The following is an 18,594-nucleotide window of genomic DNA, read 5'->3' on the forward strand; positions in this document are numbered from 1 at the left end:
CCCATTGAAATACCTGCACGATCTTTGCTAGATTACAAGCACTGTTCCCCCACAGCGGGCGTCATAAGCCATGATCACGAGTGGCAAGATGAAGGCATTAATTAAAACCACATCCCTTTGCCAGCCACTCTTTGACAGGCTAATAACCAGGTCTACATTTGTGACGCCAAGGCTGTCGCTGGGATTTGGTGGAGGTCCTTGATTTAATAACGCTTCTTCACTCTGTGCTCCCTTGTGTGCTGACTGATGCCGAAAATAAGTCTCTCACACACACACACACACACACACACACACACACACACAAACACACACCGTTAGAAGTATCCCACATTAACCAATTTTCCCCTCCCCAAAGTAGCAGAAGGTATTCCCTGTGAAGGTGGTTACTGTCTTGAGGCCAAATTGAATTTGGGTGTTTTGTTGTCTTAGCTTTTCGAGGTCTGTATAGCCGTGATTTATGACATAAAATCCAGGAGCAATTTTTTAGTAGTCCTCGTGACCCAAGGTAGCTGAGACTTATTATTTATTTTTTTGCGGTTAACTTTTTCTGTACCGATGATGTCGGCGCGGTGGTACTTCAAGGTTAGTGACTGAAAACTAGGCAGGGAGATGGAGCTCACAATTATTTTATTATTTTATTTTATTAACATGTAGATGCATTCGTTCAATCAGACTAATGGCTTGTAACTCTTTACTGTGATGCAGCCTTTAATACTAACCCTAGTCCCTAACACAAGCAAAACATTTTAATCTCTGTCACAATATTATTAGTCATATGTAGTCTCATATGACAATTAAAAAACATTAATAGAGGGACAGACAGTAGGCTGACAGGAAATGGGTAGAGAGATGGAGGTGTGACATGCAGTAGAGTCAACCCCGCGGCACACTGACAGACTGGGCTACCAGCCAGGGTGCCTGGACCGCTGAGCCACGGCCCGGGCCTCATATGACAAATTATATCTCAATTATATCATTTTTTTACATGGCTTGGTTGAATGCTTGATTCTGATCAATCCGGTCAATCGTTGAATTCAGCAGTGTTATTTCTTGATAACAGACCGCTCCGCTCTATAACAGCTGCCTAATCAAACCCTCTGAGCACCTGCTGGGCCCAATTTACTGCTGTTTCCAACATGACAGCCATGTAAACACACACACACTGTGATACACAATGTCATTTACAACTAAACATTGCTCTCAAAAATGTTTTTAAAAACATTTGAGCGAGAATTAGACAAAGCAATACCTGAAAATGGGTTCTATTTGATCAACTCACTTACCGTACTTTTTTTCCGCAGCTGGGCAGACGCAGCCAGCGCGAACTTATGGAATACTTTTTTTGTTGTGTTTTGGGTCAATTTATTAATTTATGTTAGGTAGCCATGTAATAAGTGGGATAATATCTGGCTAGATGGTCATTGTCGGGAGATCATTTTCCGACAGGGAGTTTAACCACAGAGGCTTCGGTGGTTACATATTACTTACATATTGCCCAGCTCTGGCCAATATGTAAGTAAATGTAAAATGTGTCGAGGGCCACTTACATTTTAACTTTTCAACTCGACCAGCTTTTCAACGCGATTCATTAAAATGAATTCTTGGGAGGCTTACAGCTAACTACAATATCTGTGCATGTGCCTCGTTTTGTTCTAACAGAGAAACCACCGCAGACCCATGACATTGAGGATGAAAAGGCTCCCTACAAGATGATCCAGACCATTGGCCTGTCGGTGGGCGCGGCGGTGGCTTACATCATCATAGTGCTGGGTCTCATGTTCTACTGCAAGAAGAGACGCAACGCAAAGAGACTGCAGAAAGGCCAGGATGGAGAGGAACCCGAGATGGAGTGCCTCAACGGTACGTATGTATGTGCGTGTGTAGGCGGAGCGCATGTGAAGCGTCTTAGTTAGGCATTGAAGTCAGTTATGTGGGTGGCTGACTTTACCTTCAACTTTCTTACTATTGAATTAATGTGGGTGGCTGACTTTACCTTCAACTTTCTTACTATTGATGTAATGTGGGTGGCTGACTTTACCTTCAGCTTTCTTACTAAGGTTCTTACAGAGAGATCATTGTGGATAATTTGAGTGCACTTGCTGCCACCTTGTGTCCATCTTGTGTAATAACATGAAAAATGGGGTTCATGTGCAGGGCCTTTCTTAACCACTTCTTTGCCAAAAAATAGCCAATCTGCTCTATTTTCACCGAATGTCTGCCCCTAGAATAGGGATGCTAGGTTTCATTTGGTTAAAGTGAGTAAAGAGCCACTCTGTGGCGCGCTATGAGCTTGTAGATTTGCAATTTTTCAATAGCTAAAGCATAACATAATGCTAACACCTAAAGGGGTTCCCGCCCAAAATGGGTTAAGACGAAGTTTGTGGACTGTAACTAAAAGCTGGCTGTAGGAGCGACCCTCAAAAAAACATCAAAACTAACTAAAACTATACTATAATGCAAAGTCCAAAACTATTATAAACCTTACCCAGCAGAGAAGATCCACTGCCATATACCGTAGTCCCAGCTACAAGTTGTGACATTAACTGTGTGTGTGTGTGTGTGTGTGTGTGTGTGTGTGTGTGTGTGTGTGTGTGTGTGTGTGTGCGTTGTATGGAGCAGGCGGGGCCGTGCAGCAGAACGGCCACACCACCGCTGAGATCCAGGAAGAGGTGGCGCTCACCAACATGGGCACCACGGCGTCCACGGAGAAAAGGCACAGCCACAGCAACAACGACAAGCTCCAGTTTCCCCGGGCCAACCTGCAAACCATCACCACCCTGGGTATGACATGATGGATAGACCTGGCCTTCATCGGCCTTTGCAATGCATATTATTGCCCCAGGAAGATTAAGTCTGGCCCCTCTCAATTCACCATTTGTCGCACTTCTGATTGGTCCCTGACTGTTTATGTTGAATACTTGAATTTTCTAAAACTAAAAACAAACATGATATGCCCAGTCACCATGTTGCACCTGTGATGTTCCTTTTTACTGACACCAAGTTTAAAATAAGAATTGAATGCACAGAATATCAATACGAAGCAACTGGAAAAACACCCTATTGTGGATGGAGAGAAATTATTTTTGTCCAACCACAAAACGGCAACCAATTGGTGCGAAGAGGGTCACAACCAGGGGTGGGACTTGACAAAGGGCCAATTGTGGGAGGACTTCACGGCCGAAGAGGTGACGAGCCAACCAGATTCATGGGAACCAGGCTATAACCAACAGGCTATACATTGCAGTATTGATTATTAAGTCATACATGCAAGTGTTTTTTTCCACCACTGATAATAATAGGCAAAGGGGAGTTTGGTGAGGTGCTGCTGGCCAAGGCCAAGGGCATCGAGGAGAGCGGAGGAGAGGAGGAGACGGTGGTGCTGGTGAAAAGCCTCCAGACAAGAGACGAGCAGCTCCAGTCGGACTTCCGCCGCGAGGCGGACATGTTCGCCAAGCTCAGCCACGCCAACATCGTCCGTCTGCTGGGCCTCTGTAGGGAGGCGGAACCCCACTACATGATCCTGGAGTACTATGACCTGGTAAATACACACACCCACACATAACGGGTACAGGCTTTAGTTTAGAAATACAGTACTATTGGTCCGAATGTCATTAGACCGACAACCTACCTTAACCTAACCCTAACCGCAAGCACGGGAGCAGCGCATGTTCGACCGCATGTCCGTTCAGGTCCATCATTTTGTACACATGAAGACATGGATTAAAGTTCTCAGTCGCCATGACTGATTTCAGTCTTTTTGATTCTATAGATCATCATCATATCTTCTTTGGAGGCATGTTGCATGGAGAAAACATGCTCTCAATGTGTCGTGCATTGAGAGCTTGTCTAGCAATGAATCTGAAGCATCTTCCATAAAATCTGTAATAGTCTCAGTCGGATAATTCATATGAAAGCAAAGCCTCAATCTGTGATTTCTTTCACCTGGTTGACAGCGTGGAAAATATTACTAAAACTTCATTTTACATATTGTGTTGATTGTTTAGGAATGAGTGTGTGGGGCAGCTTCTTTTCATGCTGTGATTCACAAAACATGGCCATGCAAACATTTCAGTCGTGAGATTTTATTTTTGCTTTAATCCATGTTCATCCATGTTAATCCATTAAAACCTCAGCATACCAATTTGTCTAACTCGTCTTGATATTCTATGAACTTTACCACACACACACACACACACACACACACACACAGAGAGAGAGAGAGTAACACAAGAGTTCTCTTATTTTCTTTCTGATTTTAGGGCGATTTGAAGCAGTTCCTTAGGATCTCCAAAAGCAAAGATGAGAAGATCAAGTCTCAGCCTCTCAGCACAAAGACCAAAGTGAGTGTTACTGGTATCTATGGACATTGTAGTGGTTCTCTAAGCTCTAGTCCTGTTGTGCAGCTTTCCTCGGGGCCCTTTCAACGTTCCATTCTCTCTCCTCAGGTTTCCATCTGTGCCCAGGTGGCTCATGGGATGGAGCACCTGTCCAATCACCGCTTCGTTCACAAGGACCTCGCTGCCCGGAACTGCCTGATCAGTGGTCAACGTCACGTCAAAGTGTCCGCACTGAGCCTCAGCAAGGACGTGTACAACAGGTGATTGTTTTAATCTGAACGTGGACTTTAAAAATCGGAATCCACAGTTGAGACGAATAACCATCTAAGTCCATACTAATTATCCATAATGTATAAATCATGGATAAAGGGTTCAGGACAGTTGGGTATTTTTGGAGAGGGGTCAGAATAAATTATGGACATAGATGGTTATTCGTCTCAACTGCTCATTAATATAATACTGGACTTTTTGACTGCCAATGTGATATATCACAAGTCATACGTTAAATTCACATATAATTGTGTTGCCGTTGACTGCTGCTTAAAGCGCGCAATGGGCTAACCTTTGCCTCTCCATCTCTTTATGTCTCCATCTGTATGAATGAAGTGAGTACTACCACTACAGACAAGCATGGATTCCCCTGCGCTGGCTCCCAGCTGAGTCTGTGTTCGAGGACGACTTCTCCACCAAGTCTGACGTGTGGGCCTTTGGAGTGCTCATGTGGGAGGTGTTCAGCCTCGGGGAACAGCCGCACACCAAACTCACTGATGACGAGGTGCTGGAAGGTCAGTATAAAGTCCACGCCGATGATTTGCGATGCAATGAGCTTAAAAGACCCACGCAATTCTTTGTTTCGTTCACGTTTTTTCCCAAGCTTAACCGATGAAAATCCTAGTAGTTCTTTCATAGCGTTAAAATAGTGTTACATCTAAAAACTGTCACTCTATGAAAAAGCGCAACTAAGACGAGGTGTGATGTCACAAACCGAACGCTAATCAGAACCTCATTAGTCTAATATGCGGGAATGAATGTTTAGTGATAAGACCCTTTATTACAGTTTGATTTATCCATATCTCATTTATTGCAATAGAGCAATTTGAGCAAGTACATATCCAGTTTTAATTGCCAAAGAAATGTGTAAGAATAGCTACCTCTTGGCTCCAATTGCTCCTCTATTTAAAAATCTAAATGTATTGTCTATCTATGACATTTATTGAGCAACGTTTCAGTCGTCAGACCTTCAGACGACCAAAACGTTGCTCAATAAATCTAAACTCAAGTGAAGACAGTGTGCGGGATTCTTTTTTCTCTACTTCTCAGGTCCTTTAAATTTAAAAGTTTGAGAACCACTGCACACTAAATGGAACAGAGCCTTAATAATTAGTATCATCGGTAACACCTGTGAAGGAAGTAGGAAGAGTTATTCTGTGTGCATGTACCATAGCCCATTCCCTCCATTGCAGGGCACCAGCCTGAGTTAGAGGTCTGTTCGTTTGTGCAAAACTGGCTTCGACATTGTGAGATGATTAGGCTCGTAGGGCCAATTATTTTGTAATAACAGATCAGTCTATTGAACTGGCTCATTGAACCTCTCTCTTTTCATTTCCATTGAAATGAGAGGAGTTCAATGAGTCCGCATTACATAACATTAACGTCTCTCGTCTGTCTCAGAAGCCTGACAAGTTTGGAGTGAGGATATGTTTGTGGGTGCGATGCACAGCACTGGTGACGCAAACATGATAAGGATCATATATGACTTATAATTTTCAAGAACCCATTGTTCTTCATAGTTCACTAGTTCACACCAAAGAAAGGTTTAAATATTTAAATTAAATTTAAATATTTATTTACTTATTTGCTGTGGGATCATGTAACTTTATTCTTCGGCCGTCACATCGCCTAATCGGCCGAAAATATTAATTATCTTTATCTTTTCGGGCGACGTTCCTCCGCTCACTTTTCGACTATCGGCCGTTCGCCTGCTATCGGCGGTAGTCGCTGTCGCCCGCTGTTAAAACGTACTGTTAGGTGTACCGGGTTAGGTGTACTGTTTAAACGTACTGTTAGGTGTACCGGGTTAGGTGTACTGTTTAAACGTATTGTTAGGTGGACCGGGTTAGGTGTACTGTTTAAACGTACTGTTAGGTGTACCGGGTTAGGTGTACTGTTTAAACGTACTGTTAGGTGTATCGGGTTAGGTGTACTGTTAAAACGTACTGTTAGGTGTACCGGGTTAGGTGTACTGTTTAAACGTACTGTTAGGTGTACCGGGTTAGGTGTACTGTTTAAACGTATTGTTAGGTGTACCGGGTTAGGTGTACTGTTTAAACGTACTGTTAGGTGTACCGGGTTAGGTGTACTGTTAAAACGTACTGTTAGGTGTACCGGGTTAGGTGTACTGTTTAAACGTACTGTTAGGTGGACCGGGTTAGGTGTACTGTTTAAACGTACTGTTAGGTGTACCGGGTTAGGTGTACTGTTTAAACGTACTGTTAGGTGTACTGTTTAAACGTACTGTTAGGTGTACCGGGTTAGGTGTACTGTTTAAACGTACTGTTAGGTGTACCGGGTTAGTGTACTGTTTAAACGTACTGTTAGGTGCACCGGGCGCATTTTAACTGCTTTGTGTCTCGGCTGGTTCTTCTCCAGGCCTGCAGGCGGCGAAGCTGAAGCTCCCCGTTCCAGATGGGTGCCCTTCCAAGGTCTACAAGCTCATGGTCCGCTGCTGGGCGACCAGCCCCAAAGAGCGCCCCTCCTTCAGCGACATTGTCCACGCTCTGGGAGAGCTGCCCTCCGACAGCAAGGTCTGAGGGCGACAAGAGGCCCCCCGCATCAGAGGGGACTTTATTGTCAACCCTTCAGACAAAGACAGAAATGCTGGATTTAATAGTCTTATACATTTCAGGGAGGAGGGTTGAGGAGAAACGGAAAAAACTTTTCTATGTATTTCAAAAGAAAAACTTAAAGTGTATGTGTGGATAAGAGAAGACTTTTTTGCTATACCAATGGAAACGCACTGTTTGTTGGTGTGAATGGTGTGAGCTGTGCCAGGAGTTTACACTTGCCTTAACTGCAGCATGGAAGACTATCCCTTGCAGTCCCTTTTGTGTGGTTCCACTTTGACCCTGTATGCCTGTAGACCACCCCAATTCCCTTTCTCAAGAGCCTGTCTGTCCCAGTGACATTATTCAATGGAGACCAAGAACCACAGTGCCCCACCCTACCCACCTACCTGGACCTGTTTCCGCAAACCTGCATGGGGGAAGTCAGATGAGGCACTACTTGGATGAATAGCCATTATGGTTTCAAAGATTGTGAAGACCTATTGAATCCTAGAATCATTTTTGTTCTGTAGCCTCCTTGGTGCATTTCCTTGATGAAAAGAAAAAAGATTGTTGGAAAAGTGGCATTTCTCGTGACTTCAGTTAAAGGAAGCCTCGTACCCGGGCATAAAGTGAGATTGTTTTTGATTGGCCTGCCTGAACATAATGTTCCCCCACTGCCACCTCCGCATCGCTACAACCCAATCCTGGAGGAGACGCTAAGCTACTCTGTCCAGTAGAGGGTGCTGTACTACATATTGGACACACACGTCACACACTCTGTACACTTATCAACTTGAATTCACAAACTCCAGTATGTGAGTGTGCCGTGCCACTGTGCTATTCTTCGGATGCAGTATATAACAAGCAAATATCAGGGTACTGTGTAAGCACATACGTGGATGGGTGGGAAGGGGGGGGGGGGTTGCATGAAGGTTCGTCTGTTACACTTGCATTTAATGATTGGGAATAACTCGTGTTTCAATTTATTCTCTGTTATATCACTTCATGAACAAAAAACTAAAAAGCACGATCAAGTTCATAGCCAAGGAATCTATTGGGAGTCTGTGCCAGTGTGGGTATGTTATTATTATTTTTTGTGAGAGTGCTCTGTTCTCAGACATTTTTAGGTGCTTAAAGGGCCACTTTTTTTTTTTGCGCAACCAGATCTTATTTTAATAAGGTTTGGGAGAGACAAGAAACACTTTCCTGGGGTTTTTTCACGTGTGTAATACGTGTTTTTTGATATTTCAGTATTTCAAAGTGCCAGTGATGTCATGGACGCTGGTCTCACTTCTTTCCTGGACTACGTGTAGTCTCAGTAAGAGTGTAAGCACATTTAGGCTTCCTTGCACGGTCAAAAGCCACTCGTGGTCGGTGTCTCTTCCTGGTTTTTAGACAGCTCGTGGATGGAAATTAAGCTCAACCCACACGGCAGAATGCCGCATCGGCCAGATTCCCAGAAGTGCTTGCCCCCGTAGCATTCTGCCATGTGGGTGGAGCTTCATTTCCATCCACCAGCTGTCTACAAACCCGGAAGAGACTCCTGCCGACTTTTGGGATCTTGGTGATGCTAAAGTGTGCCTGCGGCCCTGCGCTCTAAGGCAGCCCTGCCCCTCTCCATAAGGTGGTGTGAGTGCAGCAAAGCATTATGGTCATTGTAGGAATCCAGCAGTGAGACCAGTGTCCATGATATCGCAGACACTTTGGAATACTAAAAACTAAAATTCCGCACATAAAACCCCCCAGGAAAGTGTTTCTTGTCTCCCAAACAACATTAAAAGAAGATCTGGTTGTAAAAGGGGTGAAGTGGCCCCTTAATGCTCACTATCTTAGGGCAGGAAGAGCCAATAGACCAACATGGAACATGTTCAGTTCACTCACCATGCTGTCACCGTTACAGGTTCAAGTTGGTGAACCCCGGCATAATTTTATTTTCTTCCTTGAGGTCCAATCAATACTACGGTATCTGGTCCAGTTATTTTGTGCAATGTTACATAAAGCGGATCATCCCACCGGGGCGATGTGTACATAATGTAGAAGCCGTGCACTAACTTCACTTAAAAAATAAAAAAAAGAATATCCCTCTTTCTCTTATCACGTTGTGTAGAAGGACGTGCAGGTGCCTGTTTATGTATCATGAAGGTCCTGTCTTTTTGTTGTTTTTTTTTACGGAGTGTTTATAATAGAAAGGTACTCTCTCGCTGACAACATATACTATGTACAGTATACAGTATATCCAGTGTCATGACTCATCTCAGTTCATGTTCAGTACAGTTACCAGCTGAATATAATTAACACTAAATACAAATGAGGTTCAAGATAAAAGTGTGACATACAAGTCACCAGTACTCGTTCAAGTGCCTGGCAAATGAAGGATTATCGTAACTGTTTCCCTCTTCTTGTTCTTTTCTTTTTACAATATCTAATCAATTGCAATGGCCTTTTTTGTTTATAAACTTGTTTTTATACTTATTGTTTTTAGTGTACAATATTTTATTTTCTATGAACGCTAGGCACTCACACCTAGTCCTCTTTTTTTTATCCGCTTCAGCAAATGTTCACAGTAATCACAATTATATAATATACATGCTGCTGTCAATAAACGTTCAGTGTTTGTAACCAGTGTGTGTACCGTGTTTCATTCATGGAAATCAATCAGAACTAGTCACAACATGTACAACAAGTCATTGATGCCATCATGCTATAAACGGGGCTGTTAGCGATACCATGTCCCGCCCCCCCCCTTAATGATTTATTATTGATTCTAGTTGGAACTCATTATTGAAGGGGTTAGAAAGAGATGTTTTGACCTTTTGGGTGAATTTCTCTCACATATTTAACAGTTTAATGACCCCTATAATCGATTGTATCTAAAACCAGCTGTACTGTGGGTGTAGGTAGGCAAATGGGGCAGATATTCTTGAGGGAGGTTTCAAGGTATCTCTCTGATCATCCACTAGAAGGCGCCACTCATCTATTGTAGGACATGACTGACAGCTTAACAAATGTTATCTATGTCTGTAACTGCAATGATGTGTTGAGTACACCTTGTCATATTTTATTGTTGTTCAAAGTGATTTAATTAATAATTTGAGGTTTGCGTTGTGTCAAACATTCAATTTCTTCAGGTATCAAAATTAGGCTGTGCTGCATGTTGATGGGTGTCACTAAAGTGGCATGGAAATGTAACCTTTGAAATGGAATCTATCATCACCATTAATATGTCTGCATGTTCTCTTTGGCTGTCACTGGTTTACTATTGACTTTTATGTGCACAGGTTTGTAAGCACTGGTTCTCCATCTCTACTTCTGTTGACTGAGGGGAGCCAGGGTGTTGTGTGTGTTACATTCTATCTGTCTAATTCCATTAACCTGATGGAATATAAAGTGAGCAGAGAAGGCATTTTGAATCTCCAGCTATGAAAAAGCATGTAGCCGGTTACAGACCGCTTAGACTATGTCTTATTGTTTGCTATGTGTTTACAGTTGAGCGATTGTGTGGTTCTGCTATGGCCTACGGGTAAGCAAGGTCTAAAACAGTAGAGTGCATGGTTTCACTCATGGTAATATAGGCCAATAAGGCCCTATACACAGTTTATGATGCAAATACTGTGTGCCCTGCCTGGCCTGTTAGTTGACCCACATGAATTTAATGTTAATTTGTCTTAGCCTGAATGAGTTATAGAAGGATCTGGACAGTGGGTTGCCCCTACATCGATGTCAAATGGGAGCTTTAGATTTTATTGAACATTTAGTGAAATTATATAATAGCCTAAAGAGGGTTTAAACCAGAGTTATAATATATCAACCTGGACTGCCAAGATGGTGACGACTAGTATCAGCCAAGTTTGTCCGACAAATGTACACCAAACTGCCAAAGTGCCTTTACTTTAAACCTCCTGGCAGTTTTGCTGCTGGCAACTCCATAGAATAGCAACAAGTGAATGAATGGTGTGGTAGTTACGTGGTAACTACAATAGGGTGCATGTGTGGCTTTCAAAACTAAACTAATCAAAGAGATAGGAGAGTGAGAGTTTGCCCCGAGACACATACATTAACAATGCAGACATTGACCCTTTGATTCACAGTATGACGCAGTGTAAATAGCAGTGGTGGAAAGTAAAGTAACTAAGTACATTTACTCAAGTACTCCACTTCACCACTTTTCAACCATCTTCCTATAATAGGTCCTGACTCCTCACTAATAATCATGATAAAATGACACCATTTTTTCCTACTCAGTCTCAGTCTCTATCTCATAGGAGGGCTGTGATCAGTTCAGAAACCTGTCCACCAGTGACATCATCATTTTTTTTTTTTTTTACAAAAATGTTTAGATTTTTGTTATCGTGAGAACGATGGCTTCTATTTTCGCATTGCAACTTTTCAGGACTAGAACGACTGCAGTTTCTATTAGCTTGGATTCCTCATCGATGATGTCACTGGTGGACGGGTTTCTGAACTGCCCACAGCCCTCCTATGAGACACAGACTGAGTAGAAAAAAACCAAAAGCCATTTTATCACCAGTAAGATGCGCAAACGCGGGAAGCGAACGCAGCTCGTACATATTTGTTTTTTTTAAGATTTATTTTTAAGTTATTCTTTTTTTAAGTGAAGTTATTTTTAAGTTAAGTTTTTAACTTAGCCATAACCATATAAGGAGTCCCCAAAGCAGCTATACATCCAAATATGGAGTGTGTTGCATAAATCACAAACAAATCACTCAGCTCCATATATGGGCACAAAGGCACAGACAGACATGATCTGCTAGGTCTCATAGTAAGTGCTCATTGCGTTCGCAATGATTATTAGTGAGGACCCATTATAAGATAGATTGAAAAGTGTTGAAGTGGTCCTTTAAGTATAGGCTACAAGTTTGAGGTATTTGTACTTTTACTTCTACTCCACTACATCTCAGAGGAAAATATTGTACTTTTACTCCACTACATTTGTTTGAAAACTTTTTTTATTTGTTACTTTATAGATTTTGATTATAATGACAAAACAATAAACATACAGTAGCCTAAACCACTTCAGCCCTATATACATTTAAGCCATTTGAAAATAGCTTGTAGATCTGCTATTTTCAAAATATGTGTTTAGATTTTAAAACTTGAAATGGCACATTCTGCACAATGAGTACTTTAGTACATTTTGATAGCAATACGTTTTTACTCAAGTACATTTTAAATAGCAGACTTTTACTCAAGTAACGAAGTACTTCTACATTAAAGTATTCATACTTTTACCTAAGTAAAACATGTGAGTGCTTTTCCCACCACTGATAGTAGGTCTGCTCTTACTATCAAACACATTACATGTTCTGTTATTTTGGTATCTCGTTGCCTGACTGTCCACGGTCGGTCGGTGACGTTGCGGGTAGCGCAACCATTTTGGTATTTATTCTAATGAATAACGCCACCATTGGCCAATGACAGCGCTACTCAGACCGTCGTCGACCAATCCCTAGGCGACGCTGTGACTCACCAAATAAGGAGAGACAACGCCATATAAGGAAACATTGTATCTCTTTATAAGGAGGGAAAGTAGTTCCTCGAGTGCGATATGTATTACTCCACGTTTATAACATGGTTTTAAATTATATTACGCGTCGTGTGTCGCCGTATGACAAGGAAAGCGTTTAAGACCTTGAAATGAGATTAAAGTGACAGCCGTGGCGTGTAAACGGAGGACGACGACGACATTTTGCCGTTCGTTGACCACGCGGGACTACATGACATGGCGGACGGACACTAAAAGGGCGCCCTTCGTCGTTTTTCCTTTTTGAGAAAGTGCTGCGAGTTTTGGAAATAGAGGAGGAGGAATTAACGCCGTGTACGGAGCCACGGTGAAGGGTCTCTCGGGGGGCAGTAGCATCACTTTTCAAAGTTTGCACTCGGGCCAGTTTATCCGCCGAGACACTCTCGAAACCGAGACTCTCGGTTGTTGTGTTTACATTTCCTGTGTTGGAGGGTTGTATGTTGGTGTGCTTTGCGGTAATTTTTTACGAGACGCACCACCACCACTCCTCCTCCACGGCTGGCTCTCTTGGCTGGCGTGTTTTAGAAACGCGGTGGTGCCGTGAAAAAAAGGATGTTACCGAGCCCGTCTGGATCGGCACAACAATCAGGAAACGGGTCTGTTGTTTCGGGCAGGGCAGGAGGACACGGTTCGGGAGTTGACGCTACCGGTAGCGGGATCCGTCCCCTTTTGGTCCGAGCAGGACAGGCTTTGCTGGGGATCAGCAGCGGCGAGAGCGTCGTCGGCACCACCACCGCTGGACGACAGAGCAGCGTCGGGATGTTGGGGGGCAACAATAATGGTCCGGGGGGTCCCCGACCCGCCGGGAGACCACCGGGGAACAACAACGGGACGGGGGGGCTGACGACCCTGCAGCCCGCCGGGCAGCAGGGGGGAGTCGTCATGGCGGGGTTAAACACGTCGGGGCTCGTCGGCATGCACAGGTTCGAGCCGGACAGAGAGAGTGCGCCCATATGCAGCGGGTCCGAAAACGAGTCGGACTCGTTGGATGACGATGACCCCATGGGTTCAATCGGGGACAGTAGCAGGAGAGGGGTGAAGCGAGAGAGAGGGGAGATGGAGGCGGCGGTGACGGGCCAGGAGGTACTGGGAGTTCCGCCCGGGGGTTATGGCATGGTCCCCGGCGGTGTCGCAGGGGCGAAGCCGGGGAAGAAGACACGTGGGCGTGTAAAGATCAAGATGGAATTTATTGACAACAAGTTGAGACGATACACAACCTTCAGCAAGCGGAAAACTGGTATAATGAAGAAGGTAAGTTTAACCTGAGACGTTTGACTTGATTGCTGCTCACACCGTCCTCCTAATGTCTGACACTACACATTCGTTTGAATTATAAAACATTCAAGTTCTATCTGAACGTTCGTTTACACATTTTCAGCCTTGCTTGCATTTGATTCACAGGCATTCATTCTTTCATGCAACACCTCACCCACTGACCCAAATAGTTACAAATAGTTATACACAGAGCATATACGTTCTAATGTTGATTAGATGTAGGCTACAGGTTACACAGTAAAGACACTTCAACGGAACTTTGGATTTCTGTGCATGGCCGGAATAAAGTGATTGTCCCTTATGACTGGGCTTTAAAAATAGATAAGCAAGTGACAGTCTTTCTGAATTCTGATCACGAAAAACACACACACACACACACACACACACACACACACGTGTGCCACTGCCCACATGAACGCACAACCATGAGTAGGAAGTGTTCTGTTGGAGTGCCTATTGTACCACCACCAGCAGCATCCTTCAGAGTGCACCACACAAAATGTTCTATCTCCCTGTCCCCTCATTCTAAACAGGGTGAGGTGTGAGGGGGTGGTGGGGGTCTTGCTTGCAGGGGCAGGCGACAGCCATGTGGTGAACAACAGCCTGGCCTGTGTCGGTGCCAACAGCTGACTCAACCCCAGGGACATGGATCAGAGGACAGTCAAAGGGCACTCAAACAGAACTGGGGGGCTGTGCCCATGAATGCAATCAATGCTGCACATTAATGGTGCCCGTGGCCTGTAGTTGTTTCAGCTCTTGCCAGAGGTGAATTGCAGTCAGCCTTGCACTACTGATAAAAATGTGTAGGTGGGGCGGGCAGGCATGCATGCCAGCAGTATCTACGATAAAAGCTGATAGGCCTCTATAGTCTATATGCTCTGCTCTTAAGGATCAAATGCAGGCAATGCTGTATCAAATCTAAAATCAAAGAAGTTGTGCGTCATGATTAAAAAGTTATCCTCATGTAACATGTCAAGTGTGTTAGTTGATCGCTCTCACACTGCAGAGCAACAGCTGAGCTACTTCACTCAATTCAAAGGGCTTTATTTATTGGCATGAGAAAAGATATGTTTACATTGCCAAAGCACTCGCTGCAGACATTGTTATCTTTACCAATTATTGTTTCACAAAACATTTTCATACTGTGCTTTATTGTAGTGTCAGAATTTTCATTCCCCTTTTTTATTTTACTTGGAAGCTGCCACTGTTTTCAACTTGGCTGCTTCTTTTTTTCTTTTTGCATCCTAGCCTGTTGTCGTGGAAACTGAGGTGTCTTTATGTAGACACTTGGCTATGAGTGATGTTTGTCTCCACTCCCAGGATGCACATTTATAAATTGCTGCACACTGCAAGCTATGTCAGCCACTGGAACAAGACTGAGTGAAAAGATTGATCTCAGCCTGGATCTTTTCATGAGTCAGTTTCATTTTGAAGAATGATGAGAAAGCTAATTTAGCCTATGTGTCAAAAGCCACGCCAACCACGGGATCCTCTCCCTCAACTGCTCCAGAGTAAATGTTAATACAGGAAAGAATAACCTGACCTTTCCTTTTACTTATTTGTCTTCACACCTGCTATAATAATTAATAACCCACTTGAGCAGTTGCTCCATTGATTAGAAATTGCTCTTTCAAAATGGTCTCCCCTTTGGCTTTGGTTGGTTATTGAGCCGAAACCGAATAGTCACAGAACTGGGGTTACCTATTGTAACCTACTGTTCTGTTGTGGTGATGTGATCCAAATGTAACTAATCATGTCCCTTGCCATTATCATGTAGCTCTACAACAAAGATACGGCCATGACAGCAATGGTACAATAACTGGTAAAATAACCGGATGATAATATTCTTCATTTGAGCGATGCAGCCGCTCCTATGTACAGCTTTGTGTGTATGTCCGTTTGAGCACGGAACGTGTTTGTCGCACGGAGTGTGCTAGTGTTGGTGTCGGAGTGTCCTTGAGCAAGACGCTGAACCTCTAATTGCTCCCGATGTGCGGGTTGGTGCCTTGCATGGTTTCCTCCGCCATCTGTGTATGAATGGGTGAATCTATGTAAAGCGCTTTGGATAAAAGTGTTGTATAAAATGTGCCATTTACTATTTATGGCTGATGTCATCATCATCATCATCATCATCATCATCATGATGATGAAAGGCACCGCTCACTTCACATTGATTTTTAAATCAATGGAGCAACGCAATTAACAATTTAAGAATATATCAAGCCAATATTGAGTTAAATTACACAATCCAAACCTCTACCAAAAAGGCAACACGGTAGTCGTGGGTGAGCCAAACTTGACTTTCACTCATAAACCAGCTTCCTGTCCCTTCTGTTCATGGTGTGGTGACTGTCTAAACCGTGCGAAGTGACGTGCTTGTAGATCTGCTATTTTCACTAGTTTGGGTCCTGGGCAAATGTCTAATATCTCCTTTGGGTCACAGGCTAAAAAGTTTGGGAACTACTCTAAATGACCGGGCCACCTATTAAATAGGAATCTCACATTGTCCATATATTCTCAACTTGTGAGTGAAATTAGTGAATATTTATAATCTTCTTTCCTTATATTTTGTGCTGATTGACTTGGCAGAGGAACTTTCGACCAAGTCAAGTCCTGAATATTTATGATAATATCAGTCAACCAAGGAGACTTCTTATTTAGTGGGCCTGGCTTACAATACCACCGTTAAAAATGCGATCTCTGATATTGGCCAAACATCAGGCCCATTTAGACCTGGAAAGACCTTCACTCTGGGAAAACATGTTTCATTTTAGTTGTTGCTGCTATATTATATTGCAACATTATGTCTCCACCAGGCCGAAGGCATGGGGAGAGACTGTTTTGCACCCTGTCCGTGTGTCCGTCTGTGATCAGCTAATCTCTAGCACCGTTGGCTTGATTGCAGGAAAACGGCACACACACTCCATGGATGCCAGAGCTGAACCTATGCCCCAAATTATTGTGATGCGTTTGTTAGTGTTTTCTTGAATAAAGGACCTAATGTTTGTTGTTCGCAGCTTCCGTTTGTCCATATACCACCCAGCAAGTGTGCACTCTTGTGGGCATGTATAGCACAATCAGTTGGTCTTGGTCCCTTTGTGACAGTGTGTGGTCTAGGGATGACTTAATAGTTAATTGATTAATCGCAGATAGTAATTCATCGAATATTATGCGCTTCTATCGTTTGGTGGCTTTCTGTGAATGTAATGCACATACAAAAATGCCATTGCCTGGCCCTGTATCGTCAATGGCCAAATAAATATTTGATTAAGGAATATAATATGCCTTTGAATTATTTCTAAGATTCTCAGATTATTTTTTTTACAAAAAGGCAGATTATCAACTAACCGGTTAATCGATCGATTCGATAACCTTATCAAAACGTATCAATTAACTATTAATGCATTCATCGATAATTCACATCCCTAGTGTGGTCACCTTGTGCCATTTATATTATTCCAACACATTTTGACTACACATCACACAAATCGGCACACATTATGTCTATAGCACAACAAACCTTCCTGACCTGGTCAATACCTGTGCTATGAGCCCTTGAGCCCTTTTTCTAGTTATTTTTAAACTCCTACAGTTATGTGTGTGTGTGTGTGTGTGTGTGTGTGTGTGTGTGTGTGTCTTAGAGAAGGAGTGATATGGTTATGACTAGCAGAAACATTTCTATCTTTTTGGTGCTCTACCATAACATTGTTATACACAAAAGGCATTGACATTGTCAATGCAGCAGCTCTAGCCAAATTGACAAGATTGTATTTATATGTGTATAAGTATTAAGGGAGAAAGTGTAGCCGCCCTAATCTATCCTGACCTGTATGCGTAGCAATATAACTGCCTTATAAAATCATTTAGATTTGTATGAAATTTGTATCCATCCAGCACTAACTGCTGTGTGTGTGCTGGCGTAATGGTCTCTGGACAACAATGGGCTCATTTATCAGTCAGCTCAGGCTGCGTTCTGTTCACCAAGGTGATGTTAATGGGACGGTGTCTTACTTGCTCTAGAGGCCTCCTCAACATTACTGATGACTCATTTAAATCAAAAGGCTTTCTCTGGAGTTCACGGCGAGTGCAGTGTGTGTGTGTGTGTGTGTGGGTGTGTGTGGCGCGGGACTGGGAGTTGTGCATCTTTGTCCTTTCCATGCTGCTGTGCAAGTGTGTTTATATGGTTTATATTATGTGTGTTTATATGGAAAAAGTACTCAAATGTTTTACTTAAGTAAAAGTAACAATACTGCAGTCTGCAATGTAAAAACGTAATCCTATATTCAGGCCAATAGGGTACTCTGCTAAAGTAAATAACGTCTGGAATTCAAAATGCACTTGAGTACGAAAAGTATTTGCATCAAAAAGTACCAAAAGTAGTACTAATTATACAGAATGTCACAATTTCAAGTTTTCAAATGTACAAAAATCAGATTTATCTACCACCAGCTCACATTGTGAGCTTGTAGATTGGCTATTTTCTTTTTTAATTTATTTTTTTAAAGATTTGTGGCCAAAATATGTATAGGGCTGATGTGGTTAATGAATGTTTTGTAATGATGATGATACATCTACCAAAGAAGTTGTCAAATTACACTACAATGAAGTACTGGAA

At 42.9% G+C, this 18,594-nt stretch overlaps 2 protein-coding genes across 12 annotated transcripts in view; both read left to right on the forward strand.

The window, feature by feature from the left end:
- The window catches only part of ptk7b (protein tyrosine kinase 7b), a 111,469-nt gene extending 101,688 nt beyond the window's left edge, over positions 1-9,781 (forward strand). For all 3 annotated transcript variants that reach the window (XM_080782189.1, XM_080782190.1, XM_080782188.1), the window contains 7 exons: positions 1,660-1,860; positions 2,620-2,781; positions 3,300-3,538; positions 4,260-4,340; positions 4,446-4,597; positions 4,944-5,122; positions 6,987-9,781. In XM_080782189.1, coding sequence (XP_080638315.1) covers positions 1,660-1,860; positions 2,620-2,781; positions 3,300-3,538; positions 4,260-4,340; positions 4,446-4,597; positions 4,944-5,122; positions 6,987-7,147 — 1,175 coding nt within the window. In that variant the 3' untranslated portion in view covers positions 7,148-9,781. The remainder of the gene's footprint in view (positions 1-1,659; positions 1,861-2,619; positions 2,782-3,299; positions 3,539-4,259; positions 4,341-4,445; positions 4,598-4,943; positions 5,123-6,986) is intronic.
- A 2,979-nt stretch (positions 9,782-12,760) lies between these two features.
- Positions 12,761-18,594, forward strand: part of LOC308327869 (serum response factor-like) — a 42,037-nt gene continuing 36,203 nt past the window's right edge. For all 9 annotated transcript variants that reach the window (XM_080781446.1, XM_080781449.1, XM_080781443.1 and 6 more), the window contains exon 1: positions 12,761-13,955. In XM_080781446.1, the coding sequence (XP_080637572.1) occupies positions 13,257-13,955 (699 nt within the window). In that variant the 5' untranslated portion in view covers positions 12,761-13,256. The remainder of the gene's footprint in view (positions 13,956-18,594) is intronic.

The sequence above is a fragment of the Protomyctophum bolini genome (genome assembly GCF_963924005.1).
Source record: "Protomyctophum bolini genome assembly, chromosome: 14".
NCBI classification, from domain to species: domain Eukaryota; kingdom Metazoa; phylum Chordata; class Actinopteri; order Myctophiformes; family Myctophidae; genus Protomyctophum; species Protomyctophum bolini.